The sequence below is a fragment of the Microcebus murinus genome, chromosome 12 (assembly GCF_040939455.1).
Source record: "Microcebus murinus isolate Inina chromosome 12, M.murinus_Inina_mat1.0, whole genome shotgun sequence".
Lineage (NCBI taxonomy): Eukaryota > Metazoa > Chordata > Mammalia > Primates > Cheirogaleidae > Microcebus > Microcebus murinus.
In genome coordinates, this window is record NC_134115.1 from 25,701,817 (window position 1) to 25,723,896 (window position 22,080).

Consider the following 22,080-nt stretch of genomic DNA (forward strand, 5'->3'; position numbering starts at 1 on the left):
TCCCTCTTCAAATACCCTGAATACTTTAACTATGCATGGATTTCTGAAAAAATCATAAATCCCATCTTAAACAGAAACAACAGGCATATTCCTTAGTGTATGCCATGAGGCTAAGGTGGTGTAGACCACAGGAAAAATCTTACTTGACTAAGACAATGAGGAGCTTGTGCCACCTGTGATGGAAGGGCACCTCCTCCTGCCCTCTTAGCTCTGAATGGTGTATTGTTGCAGCATGAGGAGCTGTGGTAAGACCACCACAGTCAAGAATTGCAGTGGAGGTGGACAGCAGCACAAAAAATCTGGAAAAGTACGTTATTTATTTGACTTTGTCTCTGAATTTTTTTGGGGGGGGTGTTTGAAGAAGAAAATAGCTTGTCTAGGGCTGGGAGGAAGATGGCTGACTAGAGACATCAGTTGCCAGATCATCTCAGAAAGAAGGAGATGTTTTAGATGGAAAAAAATAAAAATATAGATCAGGTGTAATTCTGAAGGAAAAGTGCCAGAACCTATGAGAGATTCCACAGGAAAACGTTGTGGAGCAGAACAAAGAAGGAGCAAGATACCAGCAGAGATCAACCCTGGAAAGGCTCGGAGTCCTGTGGAAAGGGCAGGTGGGGGATTTGGTTCTCCTTCCCTCACACCTCTGGAAGTCAGCAAGGACTGAGCTGCTGGAGAGCTTTCCTGCCCTCATGAGCCCAAAAGCTGCTGCCACAGTGAACTGGGAGCCCCATGAGGACAAAGCCTCCTCTGGGAAGTTCTCGTCACCACAGACCTGAGCCAAGGCGGTGGATGTCACTGTTTCTCCACCCACTGTGTGCCTTTGTCCTCCCCAGAGAGCCTCAGCCCATAGGTTTTCATACTGCTAGTTCCCACACAAGCATTTCCCAAGTCTGGCCCAGACTGCAGTAGCCACAAGGGCTGGTGGGTCCTGGGGGATCTGTGTGGTCCCGGAGCTTGGACATTTTGAGCGGGCTACTTTCTGGGGACAGGGACAGAGACAACCAGAATGCCAGCTCTCCTCGATTCAGACTCTTTTTCTTCCCTGCCCACTGCTGCTGGGAGGGACAGGTGCCCCAAGAGGCAGTAGAGCCAAAACTCTCAGGAGCGGCTGCTTCCTCCCTGTTGGCATGTCCACTACCACATGGAGGCTTCCACAGAGAGTGGGGCTCACATCATTCCTCTTAAAGACTTGCAGTGGACTCAGGGATGCTTGGACTGTGTGAGGGCCCTGCCCACCAGCCCTTCCAGCTGCTGCTCTCCTAGCTGCTCCAGCAGAGCAGGCCATACCCTGAAGTGGAAGGACATCAAACCTGCTCTAGCACTCCACAGGCAATTCGAGACCAGCACACTTTTCCCTACCATGGTCAGGGATTGAACTTGGGGGGCCTGGGGACAGGACCCCAGGCAGGATCTTATGCCCACAGGAAGACTTGATCAGGTTGCTCACAGAAACAGAGGGGAGATTTGTGAACTAATTTTGGGAGGAGAGGGATCCCCATGGCAGAAGTGAGAGGAGAGTTCAGGGTGGGTCTGAGCCACAGCGCACTCACAGAGCACCCTTTCCACCACAGGAAAACTGCACTGTCAGCCCAGGGTGGGATCCTAGACAGGGAAGCTCCCAGCCCACAGCGCCATTGCTGGAGAGCTCAGCTACTTGGAGCTTCTGCCTGTGGCCAGACAGGGGAAGGAGACCTTAGGGCAGGGAAGGAGGGAGAAGAGTGAAACCCATACTGACAGCCAGATTGTGAATCCCAGACAGCCCCTCCCCCACAGGCAGTCTTACGGGCTTGGTCTGGCCACTTCAGCCAATCCCTGGTGGCTTTCCTCAGTGGCCTGGGCGTGGACCGATCCTAGAACCCTGCAGAGATAGCTCTTTTTCCTGCCTTTGTGGAGCCTGACAAGCAGGCTCACTCAACCCAGTCCCGCCCAACCTCGCTCCTCCACTCACCTCTTGAAATTGTCTTTTAATATCAGAAACCTTTAAATGTAGTCAGTTTTCATGAACAGACGTTTTTCAAAAGAAGATAGACAAATGACCAACAAGCATATGAAAAAATGCTCAATATCACTAATCATTAGGGAAATGCAAAGTAAAACTATACTACAATAAGATACCACCTTACCCCTATCAGAATGACCATTATTAAAAAGTCAAAAAACAATAGATGCTTGGTGTCCATGCAGAGAGAAAAGAATGCTTATACACTACACTATTGCTGGGACTGCAAATTAGTATTAAATACAACCTCTGTGGAAAACAGTATGGAGACTCCTCAAAGAAATAAATGTAGACTTACCATTCAGCGCGGCAATCCTTCTACTGGGTATCTATCCAAAGGAAAAGAAGTCATTAAATAAAAAAAGGCACCTGTACCCGAATGTTTATTGCAGCACAATCTACAAATGCAAAGATGTGGAATCAATCTAAGTGCCCATCAGTTCACAAGTGGATAAAGAAAATGTGATTGAGATACACACACACACACACACACACACACACACACGCACACACACCATGGAATAGTACTCATCCAGGAAAAGGAATGAAATAATGTGTTTTGCAACAACTTGGATGGAACTGGAGACCATTATCCTAATATCCAATTTTGATGGAGGCCTCTACGATTTCTCACAAAATGAGTCAGAAGTATGTGGAACACTGGATTTTTCCTTCTTTTGGTAAAGAAACCTATTGTGAACTCTTTCCCTGCCGGCAGACCTGTGAGCTTCTCTCTGCTTTTGGATCTCTGAAGTACCTTTGTTGGTGGTTAGTTTTATATTGTTTTGTTTCCCTCAATACTGACTTCAACCCACAAAAAATGTCTCCAATTTTTTTACTGCTAAACTTTAACTTTTAGATGTAAACAGAGTTCTCAATTACAGGCAAAAATAAACAACTGCTACTCTTTTGAGAAAAACAGAAATTTATTGCAAGATAATCAGAGCTTACAAAATTGATGAGAAGCTGGAGGATCAGGCCTAAGGAACTGGGAACTGAACACCTGTGAAGAGCTCTGCAGAAGAAACCAGGGCAAAAATGACGCAGCAGGGGCTGGTCCAGGAGAACCATCCTCCTGCAATGGATCCCATGTCTTCGAGGGTCACCCACTGGAGAGTCCAAGTTCCTAGAGAGTTCCTGATTGGTTGAGTGCAGCTCCTGTGCCCATGCCTGGCTGTGTCAGGGTAGAGACAGAGAAGGTGTGGCCCCTTTGGCTCCCATAGGGGAGAAACTGCTTCCTGCTGAATCCACAAACAGAAGTAAATCTCCCCAATGGTGCTAAAGTCAAGGGGACTTGACTGCCAGACAGCCAAAAAGCAGCAATGTCCATTACAATGAATTTGCCATCATTTTGACAATGTTCTTAAATTTGTTCTTTTCTGTCTCAATCATACACCTCATTGAAGGGCTTTAAGTAGATTAGGATCTACTTTTTAAGTACCACTAAAAAATTTCATTTTTATCTCAAGTGTATTAGGCCTTTTTTCAGTTTTCTAGTTTATATATATTTTTTAATAAAATAAAATCTTAAATGATATAGTTTTTATTGTTTGATTCTCATTATACAAGTATGGTCTGTCAAATTAACATTCTGGGTTGCAAGCAGTGCTACATATTGATGACTTGCAATGCTCATTTGTCAACTAGGTGAAATTCCACTATGAACATATTAAAGTAAAGGACTTCTGGCAACCCTGCCCTTTCTCATGAGGGAGATAATTTATTCCTCCTTCCTCTGCGACAGACCAAGTCTAATGGAAACTGCTATTGGGGGTGAGGCATGGGACGTGGAGGAAGATTCTTCTTTCTCACCAATTCTGTTCTTTTACCTGTAAAGCTTCCATTACCCAAATAAAAATGGAAGAGTAAAGAAGTGAGTATCATAAGCAGTATCAGGATTGAAACCTAAGTTGAATATTCTAACAAGTGCATGTTAATTGGAGGAGTCCAGGTCACTTGGAAGGCAGGTGTGAGCAGTTAACAGATTCGAAGCAAGATTTTTCTCGTAGGAAAGTTGTCTCTAATCATATAGCCTGTCTTTTCAATAACACAGTATAATAAAATATAGCACGTAGTCAGAAAGCACTGATTAATATATTAAAATAATTATTGTAATGAAAATGGTTCATTTTTACACAGATTTAAAAAAATAAAAATCAAACCATTGTTTGATCAAATTACCTCCTGGGCACTGACTAAAGGAACAGCTCAATATAATTTATCTCTAAAGCAGGTAAACCTCTTGCCTCCCCTTTAAGCCCAACACTCTGTTTATAAAGAGCCTCTACTTATCTCTATACTGCAGAAATGAAGTTTGAAAGTGGAAAAGCTAAACTTTCATTTCAAGATAGCAGAAAGGACATGATCTTTCTGAAAAATGAAAGGGAGAACTTAGATAAGAAATTGTGAGAAATCCTGGAAACATAAAAGGCCAACAGACTGGATTTGGAGGAAGCTCAGAGCACCAGATAAGTATGAGAAAGTTCCAGCACAGAAGGTGGGATCAGCACCCAGGGTATTCTACACTGGTATTTAAATGTGGAAAGTCGTTTACAGTATTTCCTGGAAAATTTATGTATTTCAGAATGGTAAGAAAAATCAGTTGAGAAATCAAGGAAAAGGAAAAAAACTAATTTTTCTGTAAAAACTACAGACAAACAATCAACATGAAGGGATTACTGGTTAGAAAGAACTCACTGATGTCTAGTTGAAAGGAAAATATTTGGCAGCTGAAGATTAAGGCTGAAGTTTCCAGGAAGCTAAACACGGCAGTCTTGCTGTGACTGTTGTCACGTTATCAATGGGTGTCCACGGCCCTGTCTGCTGCTGATGTGAATTATTCTTGCAAATAGAATAAATATCAATAAGTTTATCCGTATGGTACACTTTAAATAAGTCATATGACTGATGTGACCAAAAAATAGCAAGTTTGACAGCAAAATAAGTGCTTAAATTAGCAACTTCAACTCATGATTCTATTCAGTACTGTTACTTTGCTAGCAGACTCTAATGTTATACCATTTATATGCCCCAACAATATTTTCTGGCATTTTCCATGTCTGAATATTGTTCTAGATTTCAGTTCTTTGTAAATACGTGAAAAGAAGAAATGCGAGAAGAAGATGTATTACTGAAGCATACTCCCTTAGGAAATCAGAAACTGATCTAAAATCTGAATTTGTAAAAACAATAGTGATTTCAATAGAAAAACCAACATGATTACAAAAGGAAATGAGCTTTTATGAAGCTATATGTATCCTAATGCCCAGCTTGAAGATGGCTTCGGATACATTCCTAATAAGTGAATAAACATCAATGCAAAATAAAAGACTATTGGTTAGGGAGACTAATGTTTTATGTGTTAAAATTCAAGAATGTTAACTTCTTTTAAACATTAAATATATACGATATAATGTTTACATTTTTAAATTATTTCTATTTTACATTTGTTTTATTTTAATGTTCCCTTCTTTCAATGATGTTTTCTAGTGGAAAATGTCAATGTCAGGTAGAGATAATTTTAACATGTCATTATAACATACAATTCTGTCCAAATATATTGGTTTATTATAATAATAAAGAAAGCCTATGAACTTTTACTAAATCTTATGAGAGAAAAACGATTCTAAGTTCATTATTACGGTCACTTGTTTACCTGAAAATATGTAAATAAAGCATTCTTAAATATGCAAAATAATACCATTTCAGGAATTCCCAAGAATTCTGGGAGGTGCTTATTATTTGTTCTGAAATCACAAAGATTAATATCTGTTGAAAATAATCTAAACTCACAGGTAGTGAAAGCCGGAGGCATATAGGGCCCAGAGGAAGAGGCTGAAAAGACATTCCCAGTCTGTCCTGGCCAGATGACAGTCCCGGGGAGGTGGAAGAAATGCCACCAGGTGGCAGCAGTGAGCACGGTAGCTTAAATTTGAGACAGGAAAGGCCGAAGAGAACACAAGCCCCACGCTCAGGAGGCACTTTGGCTAGTCCTACTTAGTTTCCTTGTAAACTATTAAGATATCTAAGCTACTAACTGCCTTAACTTACTGATTCTGACTATTCAGCTTTTCACTTGATTTTGATTGGTTGGCAAGAAAATATAAGTATAATGGTCAGTTTTATTTTCAAATAAAAGTTGAAAGCACACCAGTAACTAGAGCAGTGTCTGGCACATAGCAGGCACTCAATAAATATGTGTTAAACAAATAAGCGGATAATGCAATTCACAAAGGAACAGAGAATCCTTTTACCTGGGACTGGCCATTTTCCTGTAAGTAAAAATTACGCAAATCCAATCAGATTTCCCATAAAGACAACGCTGCAATTGAAGATTAGATTCTCTTTCATAACCTTGGTATACAACCTTCTGTAAAATTTTAAAAGATTGTCAACATTTTTAACTCAACCAATTGGAGAGTGAAGCATCCACTGTAACAGCAAACAAAATTTCTCCAGGGAAACTGTGGGAATCATTTTAGCAGAAATTAGGAGACTCAAAGGTATAAGAACATCTCCTAGAACTTAGATGTAAGAAACATAGATCAAGAGTAATAGTCTTGTTTCCTCATTGGAAATTTAACCTGCTCATCTTATTGCATATAAAATTCAAATAACATCCAGTTATTTGAAATCTGTGTGGTTTTGTGTGTTACTTATCAGAGTATTTGCCAGGATTAGAGGTGCATACCATTTGTCTGAATCAATGCCTGTCTTATTGCTGGTCACCAGCAAATCTGATACCTTGTTTATTCTAAACATAATTGACAGTAAAATATTAACAATTTAGCTAGACAATTTTTTAAAAACTTAAAAAGCTGCCTCGAAAACTGAGATATGTCCCTTTGAATCCCCAGATTCTGAATTCAACAAGATTCATCCATATCAAATGTCTGCTCTAATAATTCGTAGCACACAGGGAGTTCCATATGGCAGACCCTGCATCGAGCTCTTCACAGACTTTAACTCAACCACCTCTCACAAAGCCTGCTGTGGCAATACTATTATTCTCCATGCTTTACAGAGGAGGACACTAAGACTGAGGGATAATGCATCTTTCTCAAGCCCCACGGCTAACAGGTGGCAGAGCTGGGGTTCCACTTGGACCTCACCCTCCAGAGTCTATTCTTTTCACCACTGAAACATAACTCCCCTGGCGCTGTGTGGGCAGCCCCAGAGCTAGCAGTGCTGAGCTCACACGGTGACAAGACTTAGCCTCTGGCTTTCAAGAGCTCAAAGTCTAACAGCGTAAATAGATACATAAGCAGCTATGATGATGATGGTGATGATGATAAGTTATTAGTGCTATAATAAGGCCACGAAGCATGTACCTACCAGATAAGGCTCTGGAAGGAGACAGGCTGCATCAAGCTCTTTAACTCAACCACCTTTAACTCAACCACCTCTCACAAAGCCTTGTGGCAGTGCTATCATTCTCCATGCTTTACAGGGAGGACACTAAGACTAAGGGATAGTGCATCTTTCCCAAGCCCCACAGCTAATGCATGGCAGAGCTGGGGTTCCACTTGGACCTCAGACTCCAGAGTCTATTCTTTTCGCCATTGAAACATAACAACTCCCTCGACACTGTCCGGACAGCCCCAGAGCTGGCAGTGCTGAGCTCACATGGTGACAAGACTTCTTAGCCTCTGGCTTTCAAGAGCTCAAACTCAAGCAGTGTAAATAGATACGTAAGCAGCTGTGGTGATGATGACAATGATGATAATAAGTTATAAATGCTAAGATAAGACCATGAAGCATGTACCCACCGGATAAGAGTCTGTATGGAGACGGGCCCCAGCTCCAACGCAGCTCCAGAGGCTGATCCTTGTCAGCCTCGCTATCTATCAGTGGCCTTATCTGTAAAATGAGGATGCCTTTCATGAGAATTCAAGAGGAGAGACATGGGGATTGAATGAGCGGATCTATCCCAGGTGCTCAGAGCGATCCCAGGGGCCTAGAAAGGCTAAGTTAGTACCATTATGATCATGGAAGAAGAGATTATTGAAGCTGACCAAGAAGATCTGGAAAGACTTCTTGAAGAGCTTTAGATTTCAGCTGAGCCTTGAAACAAGACTTTATTTGAGAACAAAAACAGAACCCTAAAATCTGGCTGCAACCAACAAAGCACCTTTGAGATGGCAAAAGCAACCAAGAAATTAAACAATAAACAAACAAAACAAACCACATCTCAGTCCAGCGCATGGTGCATGGCCTGATGTATCTGGAAAGTGAGATTTAAAGAAATTCCAAGTGAATGGGAGGAATTAAAGCTGGACACCTTAGGACTAGATCCTAAGCTAGAAAAGGCTTATTTAGGTACCTCAGCCCAGCCCACAGGGACTAGTCATTGGTTTCCTTTACCTAAGTGGAAACATATTTCTCCTCTCAGAGACTCATATTTTCTTTTGGTTTTATTTTCTATTTTAAATTTAAAATCTGAATTGGGAGCCTATAGGATCCAAATAGCTCCAAACTCTATATTCTTGTTCTTTTACCTCTGCCTAAAGCATATGTCATGGCACAAATTAAATTAAATATATGAAATAAAAACAATAAAAAATAAAATAAAAATTAGACTGATATACTGTTGCCCTAGGTTTTTGGAGCTGTTTATTGTTTATTTGGTGGTTTTTTTCTACAGTTAATGAGTAATTCTGAAAAACACCAAGCCACATGGGCAATCTCAGCAGGAGAAAAACTAAGCTGTCATAGGATAATAGTTTTAATGGTTGCATTACTTAATATTAACTTCATGTAAAACCCGAAAAAAAGAAAAATGTTTGAGCTCCACCTTGTGGTAGCACATTTTGAAAGCCAAACTCAAGTCCCAGGTTCTTTGAGCAGGAAAAGCACATCTTAGTGAGCCAGCAAAAATCTGCCTTTCTTAAAAAAGAAGAAAAAGACTAGGGATGTCTTGACAAATAGTTAGAGAATATGCAAAAAGGAGCTATGTGAAAGGTTTCAGAAATATCACACTGTACACTGATGGCCTTTGGGCAGCATCCTACCAACAGATAGGGTGTGTGTGTATATTAATTTGTGCTAATTACTAACTTTTAAATATTTTGCTATGTGACATAAAAATCCAGGTTTCCAGCTGCCCTTTTACAATCAGAAGATCAAGGAGCCCTTGCTCTGCAACAATTAGCCAGGACTGAATAGTCGATGCCCCCTTAAGACAGCACATGTCCACAGTTCATTATAGTCCCCACTGGACAACTTCACTTACCTGTTATCCTCTTGGCCACTGTTGGTATCTTGGATTGTGATCCCTGTTAAAGCAGGAAGTGCATAGATAAAAGGCTCCAACGTCACTGAAAGAACACAAACTGTGAAATAAAGAACTCTTCTGGTTCCCAGCTTCACCACTGCCTGGCTGGGTCTCTGCACTCATTCAATCCTGCTGGGCTTTGTTTACTCAATAGAAGAGTTGATATGTAACTTAGGTATGGATTATACTCTATAACACTTTTTTTTAAAGTAATGCTTATGTCACTAAAACAAGCAGATTAGGGTTGAGTTTCCAACTACAGTCATGCATCCCATAACAATGTTTCGATCAATGACAAACTGCATACATGACGGTGGTTCCATAAGCTGCGCTATAGAGGTGTACCATTTTTTATATTTTATAAGGTATTTTTATTGTACTCTTTCTATTTTTAGATACATTTAGATACACAAATACCATGTGCTACAACTGCCTACAGTATTCAATACAGTAACATGCCGTACAGGTTTATAGCCTAAGAGCATTAGGATACACCACATAGGCATGTTGTAGGAGGCTGTACCATCCAGGTTTGTGTAAACACACTCTATGATGTTCACACAACAACGAAATCACCTAACGATGCATTTCTCAGAACACATGCATTTCTCCCTGTCGCTAAACGACACAGGACTGTCTGATTTGTGGTAACTTAATCCCTTTTAATGAGGTCCCTCCCACTCGTAAGTACAGTAGTTCCCCCTGAGCCCCAGTTTCGCTTTCTGAGGTTTCAGTTATTCTGTAGTCAACTGTGATGTAAAAATATTAAATGGAAAATTCCAGAAATGAACAATTCCTAACTTTTAAATTACATGCCATTCCGAATAGCATGATGAACTCTTGGGCCTTCCCACTGTGTCTCAAATGGGACATGAATCCTCCTTTGTCCAGCATATCCGGGCTGTCTACACTGCCCTGCTGTTAGTTACTAAGTAGCCATCTCAGTTATCACATCCACTGTCAGGTTATCCTAGTGCTTGTGTTCAAGTAACCCTTATTTTACTTCATAATGGCCCCAAAGCACAAAAATAGTGATGCTGGCAATTTGGATATGCTGAAGAGAAGCTGCAAAATGTTTCCTTTAAGTGAGAAAGTGAAAGTTCTCAACTCAATAAAAAAAGAAAAAAATTGTAGGCTGAAGTTACTAAGATTTACTGTAAGAATAAATTTTCTATCCATGGAGTTTTGAAGAGTATGCTATTATATTTTGTTCCATTTTATTGTTATATTAATTAGTGTTAATCTTTTACTGGCCTAATTTATAAATTAAACCTCATCATACATATTTATGTATAGGAAAAAACATAGTATATATAGGCTTTGGTACTAACTGTGATTTCAGACATCCACTGGTGGTCTTGGAATGTATCCACTGAGGATAAGGGGGGAAATACAGTAATAAAAAACATTGAAGGGAGTTGAAGCCTTCTGGTTGCCCCTTTCTCATCAATTGTGTCTCAACAACAATATCACTTTCTCAGACAAGCTTCTCTGACCACCTTGCTAGAGCAGCCCTCAAGCTGCTCTATCATGTTAACCTTATTTTACCTTTTTCTTATCTTATTATCAGTAGCAGAAGTTGTTTCATTTATTTTTATTTTTTCATGCACACCTATTCAGTTTATTTGGTTTTGGTAATGTTTATTCTCTGTCCTCCTTACAGAAAGACATCTGCTGTGTTCGACACTGGGTTTCAGAGCTTAGTACGGTGCCTGACACTAACTGTCTCACAGTTTTTCTGCACCTTATGGGTAGTATTTCCCATCTTATACTGAAGACTGGATGTCTCCAGTGTTCACCTTATCTCCAATGCATTAGAAAAGAGAGAACACATGAGAGCCACAGAGGTCCAACTGATATTACCAAGGAAGAAGACAAAGAAGAATTTCTCAGAATCAAGGAGGCAATAATTAGCCTCCCTAGGCTGTGGACCAGCATTTGGGAAATACTTCTTTCTCAGTGGTCAGTCTAACCTTTAGCATGATTCTAAGAACCTTCCCAAAAGTTCGTATTGGATTCAATCAGGAATATTTGGCTACCACTGTGATTCACAGATTTGTGGGATTTTTTTAATAATGTTTCTGATCCAGTTCTAAATTCTAAAATGGGTATAAGAGTTTAATAATTTGGAAAATTGGGAAAAGGACTATTATTGTCTTCATCCCTAGGGGAAGATATCTTTTATTAATCTTTTACAGTTTATCACAGATCAATCAGCATGTACATTAACAATAGTAAGAATCTAATCAAAAGCCATGTGACAAACGTGTTTAAGAAAAATTAACTGCAAATACATGTCACAAAGTGATAATTATTTTTTTTTATATTTATAGTCTTGAGAAATAGTAGAACTTAGTGTTCTACTTTGTTATTACCTCAAAAATATTATCCCTGTATCCCAGACAAAGCAGCTGCTCTGTAATCCCAGTTTATGTCCCATTGGCTATAAAACCATAGAGAAGGCTACACAGAGGGGCAACATACACGTCTGTCAACACTTCCTTCCTCCCTCCTCACTGTTCCCCACACCCTCACCCCAGACAACCCATGTAAGAAACCATGACCATGCTGCCTTTTTTGACATAGCACAGAAAACACTATGTACAACTGCTCTCTCAAGAAACTTTGATTTTTAAAGGTCATTGTTGTTGTTTTTATTTTAAAAAAAGAACCTTTCCTGGACCTCACCACCAGCCTTTGGTACAGAGATGGTGCTTATCAACATTAATATCCCAAATGTTATTGCACTCCTGTTTGGGGTCATAGATATTGGTGCTATCATCTGATTACGACTGGAAGTTCGTAGTTTATGAATTGATCTGTCAGGCTGTGCTTTTACCTTGCTTCAGTCATTTAAGCCAATACCTGAGAAGTGCCTGCCATTGACACCTTCTTTGAGGATACCAGAATCCCTTCAAGTGGACCATCTCCCTCGTTCCTCAAACAACCAACTGATGGTAATGCCACCGGGGTTTCCTGCTCCATTTCCAGGTGGATATGTGGGGCTTTATTCCCCAACAACAAAAAGTATGTACATGTACGCCACTATCTCAGGATCCCACTTCCATGAACACCATGAACAGCTGCATCAGATTCCGTCTGCAGTCTCTGTCTCCAGTGGAATCTCATCTCCTCCATCCCCATTCCTTTCCTTTACTCCCTCAAAAGCTGAAACCCTGCAAATCCATGCAAATCAACTGCTGCAATCAGATGGGTGGGAGCCACCAGCACTATTTGCTCATCAGGAATTTCCCAGAAGATCTGAATCCCAGCTTTGCGTATGATTTAATTGGAACCCTCACTAAAACTTAATTCATAAACTTAGATAATTCTTAGGGCAGTGCTATCTAATAGAGATGAAATGTAAGCCACATATCCTCTTAAATTTCCCAGTGGCTACATAAAAAAATAAGAAACAGGTGAAATTAATTTTAGTAATATATTTTACTCAACCTAATATATCCAAAATAGTATCTTTTCAACATGTAATCAAAATTAAAAGAATTATTAAGGACATTTTAAATTGGCTTTTTCATAATGGAGTCTTCAAAATCCAGTGTGTATTTTATACTTAATAGCCCATCCCAATGTCCAGCCATATTGCCAGTGCTCAGTAGTCACATGTGGCTAGTGGCTACCATATTGACAGCTCAGATTTACAGCATAGAAAAGAATTTTAGAAGTGATCTTGTGCTACCCTCTTGTCCTATAGATAATTGAGATTCAGAGAGGTCATGATTTCTAATAGGTCAAACAACTAATCAGCAACAGAGACAAGCCCAGAACAGTGGGATTTATTGCTCAATCGAGTGCATTTTTAATCATTTAAGCCTCTTATCTTAAATTTGTTAAGCCACTCTGCTAGTAAAACATTCTCACCTAAAAAATAACTAAAAACGTACCGAAATAATCTGGACTGTTGCTTTTACTGGATCTATAAGGGATTAAGTATTTCCAGTTGGGTAAAACCTTCCTTGAAATTGGTTGTTGATTAATAACTCTCTGAATTAGATCAATTAAACTAATTCTAAATTTTTAACTAGAATGTGACTAAATTTTTCAAGTAAAAGTATTTGATTGACAAAAACAGAGTAATCATGGTTAATTTCTATTCAACTCTTGAATCATGACAATATACTTTGAAACGTGGCCTTCGTGAACACTGGCATGTGTTTGTTAAACCCATAAAATATCACAGACTATATTTGTGTGTTTTTTTTATTTGGATAAATAAATTTTTGTTTTTGTTTTTTGAAATAGTGTCTTACTCTGTAGCCCAGGTTGGTCTCAAACTCCTGTCCTTAATCCACCCTCCTACCTCGAACCCTCAGAATGCTGGGATTATGAGCATGAAGCACAGCATCTAGCCTGATCCGATTGTTTTTAATAGCAAAATCAAAACATAAATATAACTAATACAAAATTTTTTATAATCAAATGAACTAGGAAAAAAGTGAATTTCCCAGGTGGCACTTTGGATTGATTGGTTGTCAGATGTGGATGATACTTGATTTGATGCAGCACGTGAGATTTGGCTTCCAAAAACATGATTTTGAATATTTTCCTTAAATTTGAAACTCTTAAAAAATGAGATAGTTTCTGAAAAGAGATTTTATGTAACCACAAATAAAACAGTATCGAAATAAAAATTTAGGTCGGACGCGGTGGCTCATACCTGTAATCCTAGCACTTTGGGAGGCCAAGGCAGGAGGATCACTGAAGGTCAGGAGTTCAAAACCAGCCTGAGCAAGGGCAAGATCCAGTCTCTATTAAAAATAGAAAGAAATTAATTGGCCAACTAAAAATATATAGAAAAAATTAGCTGGGCATGGTGGTGCATGCCTGTAATCCCAGCTACTTGGGAGGCTGAGGCAGGAAGATCGCTTGAGGCCAGGAGTATGAGGTTGCTGTGAGCTAGGCTGATTCCATGGCACTCTAGCCTGAGCAACAGAGTGAGACTCTGTCTCAAAAAAAAAAAAAAATTAGCGACTTCTAAGGCTAATCAAATAGCAAACATATTCTTAAGCAATAAAAAGTAATATAATTGTATCAATAAGTTGAACAAACTGCCTTCAAATGTATACTTATTGATTTAAAAGTCTTTATTAACAGTTACTGCTTTTATACAAAAATGTGTTCTAAAAGATTTCAAATGTAAGTTAATATTTAAATAACCAATCCAAACTTATAAATATAATAAACTAATTATGTTATATTAATATTAAGGAATATTTTATAGCCATTAACAGATGTTCTGAAGTAATTTTTATAATATGGGGAAATGTTAAATTAAAAAAATAGGATAAAACTAGATATTTCTTAGATCTAAATTATTTTATTAAGTCTATGTGTGTATGATTGTAGTTGTGGGAAAAATGTTAATTAAAGTTACATTTTTATGGAGTTTCGCTTACATCTTTACTCTATTAAAATTTTCCAAATGTGTTGTAATGAACATGTACCATTATTATAAATTCTTAAACAGCCACAAGGATTTGTATGAAAACTTTTTGGTGGTATATATGGTATATAAGATGTGGTCATATATTTAATAATATCTAAGTTTTCAGAAGAGGTCAAATATTTCATGTATGCATTTTTCCATTATTTGTAACTACTGTGTCATCAAAACCAGTCCTGGAAAAGGCAGCTTGACCACCAAGGCCAAGTAGCCAAGGTGACCCACTACAAAAGAACTTCGAGAAAAAGAAATCTCACATAGAGGCTTGAGAACTGACACCCTCATATAATGGCATTTCCTTCTTGCAGGAAGTAGACAGAATAAAGGCTAGATTACAGTTTATGGAAATAAAAACAGTTATGGTCTCAAAGTCTCTTCCCAAAACACAAGTACATATGGACATTGAGAGCTGAGAATACCTACCAATTCTATTTTTAAGTCTCTTGTTTTTGAAACCCTGCTTACTTCTTATTTTGGTTTTGTTTCTGGGGCTCTGGTACTTGTAGCGACCCATCAGGATAAGAAAACATAACTCAGGTCAAAGTTTTGTGAATATGAATCCCTGGATATGGCTTGATCTATATGTTTTTCTCAGAAGCCAAAAAAAAAAAAAAAGATTCTAAGAATATATTAAAATGTGGTTTTTCAGTTTTCCAAATGAATGGCAAAATTCTTCAGATAAGTAAATTTAGTTTTTGTGTGTATTTTTCAGAGCTTCATTATTCCTCTCAGAAAGAATAAAAGGTACAGTCTAGATTTTTGTTTGTTTCTCAGCCTTCTAAATTTTCCCTATAGCTTTTATTATTAGGCATGGAAATAAAAATATAGAAAAACTAATAGCAAACAGATCATCCTAGCACAAGGCCATTCTCTGAATAAAACAGCTTTAGAAGTGGCATTCACTATTTCAGATCTTGTCCATGTAGTAATATGGAAATATTTTCAACAGCTCTCTGGAGATAGAAAGGTTAAAATTTCTAAATATGTTTAACTTAAATCAGGTAAGTATTTAGATGCTATAAAAATCCAATTTATTTTTTAATTTATAGACAGATTGAAACTTGACATATCATATCTGAATATTTATAATATAAACATTTGTTCTCAAAGTGCATTGTTTGGGGATATGAATGTCTTTGGGAAACGGTTTGTCATTTCTCATCATCCTTATGAAGTAGATCAAGAGCTTGGGAGTGTCACCCACAATATAAATATGACAACACAATAAATCAATTCTCTAATCTTATTACTACACAGTGCACAAATGATCCAAGTAGAAATAAACACTAACTTTATTGACTCATCGGCATTATAATCTAATAAGATAATAAACTCAGTCTATCAGCAGACAATCTATTTTTTACATCATAGTAACATTTTTCATGCAGATAACAGTTTTTGTTTCGTAACACAGCTGCTGTAAGTTAAATTGATTCAATTTAATTAACAAGCATTTATTCAGCGCCTACCTGTGCACAGCACTATACTCGGCATACAGAAGAGTTAGAATGTATGATCTCTGCTCATAGGGAGCTTACAATCTGGATAGGAAAGATGATCCATGCATTCAAGAAATCATAAAGGACCATTACAAATCTTATAAAAATCAATATGAGTAATAGACTCTGGATTAAAGACATTAAAGGACCCCAGGAAGCCTATCAAGGGAGTAATATGACTGGGAATGGAAGAAAATCTGGAAAAGGTGACCAGAGAATTAAGTTTAGAATTGGCAGGGGAACAGTGCGATCATTCTATGGCCAGTAGAAGATTGAAAGGGAAAACTCAAAGGCAGGGTAATAAAAATCAGTAAGTCAACTGCAGGGAATGGCAGGCAAATTGACTTAGCCCTGGAAAAGGGACACTGTGAGTTGGGAGACGCAGCTGCAGTCACACAGCAAGGCTAGTAAAGGCACTGAGTGTTACTATTCAAAGTCAATTCAAACTTTAAATAAACAATAATGCTTAAACACACCTATAAACTAAAGCCCCCAATAAAAGTGTGTTTTCCTAACCTTAACAAAAAAGCAAAGAAAAATTACAGATGATTAGAGCCTAAACACAGAGGATGTAATCATTGGAAGTCAAGTGGGAAGACTGATGGAACAGCAGTGACTTGTGGTGTCTTTTTAAAAAAACTCCTGAAAAATTGGATTATCGAAGACCCATGTACCTCTTCAAGGTGAGAGACCTTCAACCCAGTGCTGATCAGGTCCCAATTCACCTGGGAATTTTCTTCCAAAAAGCCTATTAATTTTCATACAGAATCTAGAAGAAAATACAAAGGTTTCGAGTGCATATTTTGGTGGGCCTCAGATGGTGTGACGGGTAGAAAAAAGGAGAAAATAAAGGTGTTGGTTTCAAAAAGTGAGTTAAGAAATGATTACAGTGAGTATTTTATGCAGATATTTCTGAACTTAGAGGAAAAAAGAGGGTAAAATATCCCTGCTCCCAGTTCAAAAAAACTAAGGCAAAAGAAATACATAAAATGGAAGTCCAGGAGCAAATTATTTTTTTAAATTAACCCACAACCAATAACCTGTATCGCTGGAGCACATTCCCTTTTAAACTCAATTCGTTAAGAAAATGTCAAGGAAATAGGGCAGGAGGTGGGGGTGGGGGGGTTGGAAATAGTGGTGCAGAAACAAATCCTTAATTTGGAATAAAATGGAAATTCTTCTTGCCCAAGTAGCTTGATGATGCCTTTATTGACTGCATGACCTTGATCGACTGCATGACCTTGATCATCCATCAGTTATTTATGTTGTTTGTTCTCTGGGCCGTCACATAACACTTTTCAACAGCAAGATGACAAAGAGTCCTGCAGGCCCCCAGGATGCCTGTAAAGTTACTGGCCACCAGCGGCTGCAGCTGTTCCAAAGAGAGAGAGAGAGAGAGAGATGAATAAGAGGCAAATGAAAATTGAGCTTTCAGTGTGCTTAATGATTCCAATGAGGGGCCTGAAATCTGTATCCTACAAATGTGCTCCACTTTGCCAAATGTTTAGCATTTTTATATTCAAAAATTTTCCTGTATTTCTTATTTTACAAAGTCCTTACAAATTCTAAAGAAAAGAAAATGAAAGTTCTGCTTTTTAAAATAGCACCATTTCTTTCAAAATTTTTTAATAAAAGGGTTGCTCATTTTCCAGTGGATATTCAGTAGGTATTTACTGAGTGACTGTATACATTATGGGAGAACATCAGATAAACAGCGTGCTATATACTATTTTATCATTATTTAAAACAATAGAAGGGGGAGGGGGAGATGGGTATATATACACCTAATGGCAGTGCACACTGTCTGGGGGATGGACAAGCTTAAAGTGACTTGGGTGGGGCAAATATATGTAACCTAAATATTTGTATCCCAGTAATATGCTGAAATAAAAACATAAAACAATAAAGATAGCAATAGCCTTAATTAGAATTCAGATCTTAGAAGTCAGAATTTTCCACTCACTATTTTAAGCACTGCCAGTATGTGTGATGTACATGATTCTACTCCCTCATCTTCTGCAAAGACTAGAATATACTAATCAACTTCCACCAAGGTCCCAGGTTCTATCCCAGGCTCCCTCTAAACACAGTACCCCAAGTAAGCACGATGGAATGAACAAAATTAAGATGGAGATAAGACCATTGATCCTCATAGTGCAGGAGATATGAAGATTTGCCTAGGCTGTGGAGGTAAATACATTGGATTGAAAGTTTGCTCCCTCTCAAACATGAAAGTCAAGACAATTGGGGGGGGGGAGTACCATAAACCTACAAAGAAGGGCAGAATAGGAGAGGCGACAACTGATGTCACATACTAGAAGCTGGAAAGCAAACAGATTAATGATAAGTGACCTATCAATTCTAACAAACTGAAATCCTAAACCAGCAGAGGAGAAAGACAAGAAGCAAGATCATTTCACAGAAAAGGTCGGGTGTGGTGGCTGACACCTGTAATCCTAGCACTTTGGGAGGCCAAGGTGGGAGGATCACTTGGGACCAGGAGTTCAGACCAGCCTGAGAAACACAGTGAGACTCTCTCTCTAGAAAAAATAGAAAAGTTAGCTGGTGATGGTGGCCTATGATTATAGTCTCAGCTACTCAGGAGACTGAGGCAGGAGGATCGCTTGAGCCCTGGATATTTAGGTTGTAGGACATCACTGCACTCTAGCCTAGGGAACAGAGTGAGACTCTGTCTAAAAAAGAGAGAGAGAGAGAGAGAGAGAACAGTAGGGGAAAAAGAACTGATGATGAAACAGCTTAGAGGAAACAGAGACTATGAAAGGCAAAAAAAAAAACTTCAAAAAGAGAGCTCTTAATATTCTCATGAGACAAAACAATCCATAGCAACCATTTAAAAAAGAACAAGACGCTATTGTAAAAAGAGTAATTAGAGAGAAAAACAGATTGTGAAAATTAAAATTAATGATAACAGAAGTGAAAGAGCCAAGAAAAATATTAGAAATTAAAGTTGAGGAAATATTTATGGGTAAAGCAAAGAGATAAAGAGAGTATAGGAAAGAAAAGTAAGAAAATTAAAGAACTAGGCTAAGAGGACCAATATCCAAATAATAGGAATTCCACAAAGTAAAAGCAGAGGAAATGGATGGCAAGAACTTATTAACAAACAATTTGAGAAAATTCCTTGCATCTGAAGAGCATGAGTTTCCAGAGTGAAGGGTCTATTGGTAAGCACACAAGGAATGAAAATAGATCCACACTAGACACAACATCATAAAATTCAGAACACTGGAGATAAGAAGCAGATCCTACAACTTGTCAGAGAGGTAAATCAGACAATCAAAAATACAAGTAACTCAAGAAAGATTGGCTTTACACTTCCCTCTAGCAATTCTGGAATCTAGAAGGCAATGGGAAGTCTCTGAAGGAGTATTATTCTGAGGAAATACTATTTTTAATTATTTACTCTAATGGGATGGGTATTTTCTACACCCAAACTATCAGTCAAAGGGAAGGTAAAAGAAGGACAGTTTTAGATATGCAAGGTCGCAGAAAATTTACCTCTCACATATCTTTTCTTCTCCAAACCATGTGAACAAACCAAGAAAGTAGAAGTTGGGGAAAATGGAAAAGAGGATATCCATGACAGGATAGAGTGACAGAGATACTGCTGGATGGAAGTAAAGAGAACTCAAAGGACGGCAGCTGTACACCAGACATAAAAAGGGAACCACTTGAGATTGGAGAAACTAAGAAGATTCTGGGGAAAATGTCTCCAAGGAAATGAAATGGATAGAAAACTCAATATGTCTGAATATATTGAGAGTATAATTCGATAAATAGCAGAGATTTGGAGATTCAATCAATGAAAAATATGTAGAAAAATAAGAAAATGTTTAAAAAGAGACAATTATGAATCTTAGGAAAATTAAAAAGTATGCACAAGTAGTTGGTTTACTACATAGCTCAGCAATGAAAACATTATATTTCCATAGTAATGTGTATTGGCTTAACCAAAATAATAACATAACTATATAGGTAGAATGTGTGGAAAGAGTGGGGCAAAAACATAAAAAAGAGCTCAATCCTTATCTCCATCGTAGTCAATATTATTAATTTTAGTAAATAATACTTAAACTAAAAAGTCAAGAAATTACAACAAAAATATGCAATTTGGATATAAATACCTAAAGAATAAATCAAAAGAGTTAAAAATGTTTGTTTTGCGTTAGTTGGGTACAGGCAAGGGGAAGAGAGCTAAATACTATAAGAGGGGGAAGGAAATGCTATTTTTCATAAAAAACATTACATAACAAAGTATGTAACTGTAAATTATGTGCACCTGGAGCATGGATTTAAAAAGAGTTTTTTTTTTTATTTTTTTTATTTCAGGAAATTATGGGGGTACAAACATTTTGGTTACATGTTATGACTTTACCACATCACAATCATGATTTGAGATGTGCCCTTTCCCCCTACAATTCTCAGTGTGTCCATTAGTTGTGAGTTCACTTGCTCCCAAACTCCCACCCCCAAAGAATATTACTACTGTGTGAGCTCCTTAGTGTTGCTCAGTCAGTGCCAATTTGATGGCAAGTACATGTGGTGCCTATTCTTCCATTCTTGTGATGTCTTACTTCGGAGAATAGGCCCAAGCTCTAGCCAGGAAAATATAAGAGGTGCTAAATCATCATCATTTTTTTATAATTGAGTAGTTAAAAAGAGTTTTATAAGAAGAATAAACTGATAACTGCAAATCATTTAATTAATATTCAATTAAGCAGCAGCAATTGACCTAACACTTCAACATGCTAGATAGAATAGAGAAAAAAATAAAAAGGCCAAGCATGAAGAAGGAAACAAAACAATGTCTTGAACATTTGTTGTTTGGCACCAGCCAGCAGCCCCTTCTCTTAGGTAGATATGCCCCTCCCAACACATTTCATGTGCTTCAAGGAAACTGACAATTCCAGCTCCAAAGGTGGGTCCTGACCTGCTTCAGCAACTCATCACACTCTATTTCCCAGGGACTGGTTCAGGGATGGACACGTGACCCATTTGGGGTGAATCTAAAAGGAGGAGATACTGGGGAATTTTCAAAAAATTCTCAAGTTCTTCCAAGGGAGCTACTCAAAATCACATTCTCTCTTCCTCTGGGTATTACGGTCTAAGGACACGGCGTTGAAAGTTACTGCATCCATTTCTGCTGCCATGGTGGTCAGCCGGCATGAAAGGAGGTTGGTCTTGAGAGAGGCACAGAGAAATGGACTCAGACCTTACCATGTCCTACACTTAGGGTAGAAAGTGGCCTGAAGCCATGTACACACACCACTCCCCTGCATTTGTGTGGACTAATGCATTTCTCTTTTTTAATTAAACCAATTTGGGCTGAGGTTTTATTACTTACAGGGGAGAAAAAGTCCTGCTAATATTAAGAGTTTTAAAGTTAGGAATGAGGGAAAAGCTGGCAAAGATTTTTATTAAAGCCTTTATGCATCACTTTTCCATGGGGAACTCAAAGCATATTATTAATTTTGGCAAATAAGAGTCTGCTTTATTTTAATGTTTTAAAAATTTAGGAGGCTAAAAAAGAAAAAAAGAAAGTTTAATGGATTAGAAAAGGCTTCTGACAATCAATAATGATAAGCTCAGAGGACCCTCTTGGGATCTTCCAGGTATAAAGATAGTCAAACTGGGCAAGAGAGATGCTACATTTGTATCTGCTATTTGTATATGACTATATGGATGTCTTTGTCTTCATATGTCAACTTTTAAGATCACTTTTTTTTATCACTATTGCTAAGTTTACATTCCTAAATTTTTCTTTCTCTTTTTATTTTCCCACTAGAAAGCAAACAAACTCCCTGGACGTGATTGATGCTTTAGAAGG

General features: G+C 38.1%; 1 protein-coding gene across 1 annotated transcript in view; it reads right to left on the reverse strand.

The window, feature by feature from the left end:
- Nucleotides 1-17,581: 17,581 nt before the first annotated feature.
- LOC105874783 (transmembrane channel-like protein 1) overlaps nt 17,582-22,080 on the reverse strand; it is a 110,966-nt gene continuing 106,467 nt past the window's right edge. The window contains exon 17 of the mRNA XM_012770907.2: nt 17,582-17,604. Coding sequence (XP_012626361.2) covers nt 17,582-17,604 — 23 coding nt within the window. The remainder of the gene's footprint in view (nt 17,605-22,080) is intronic.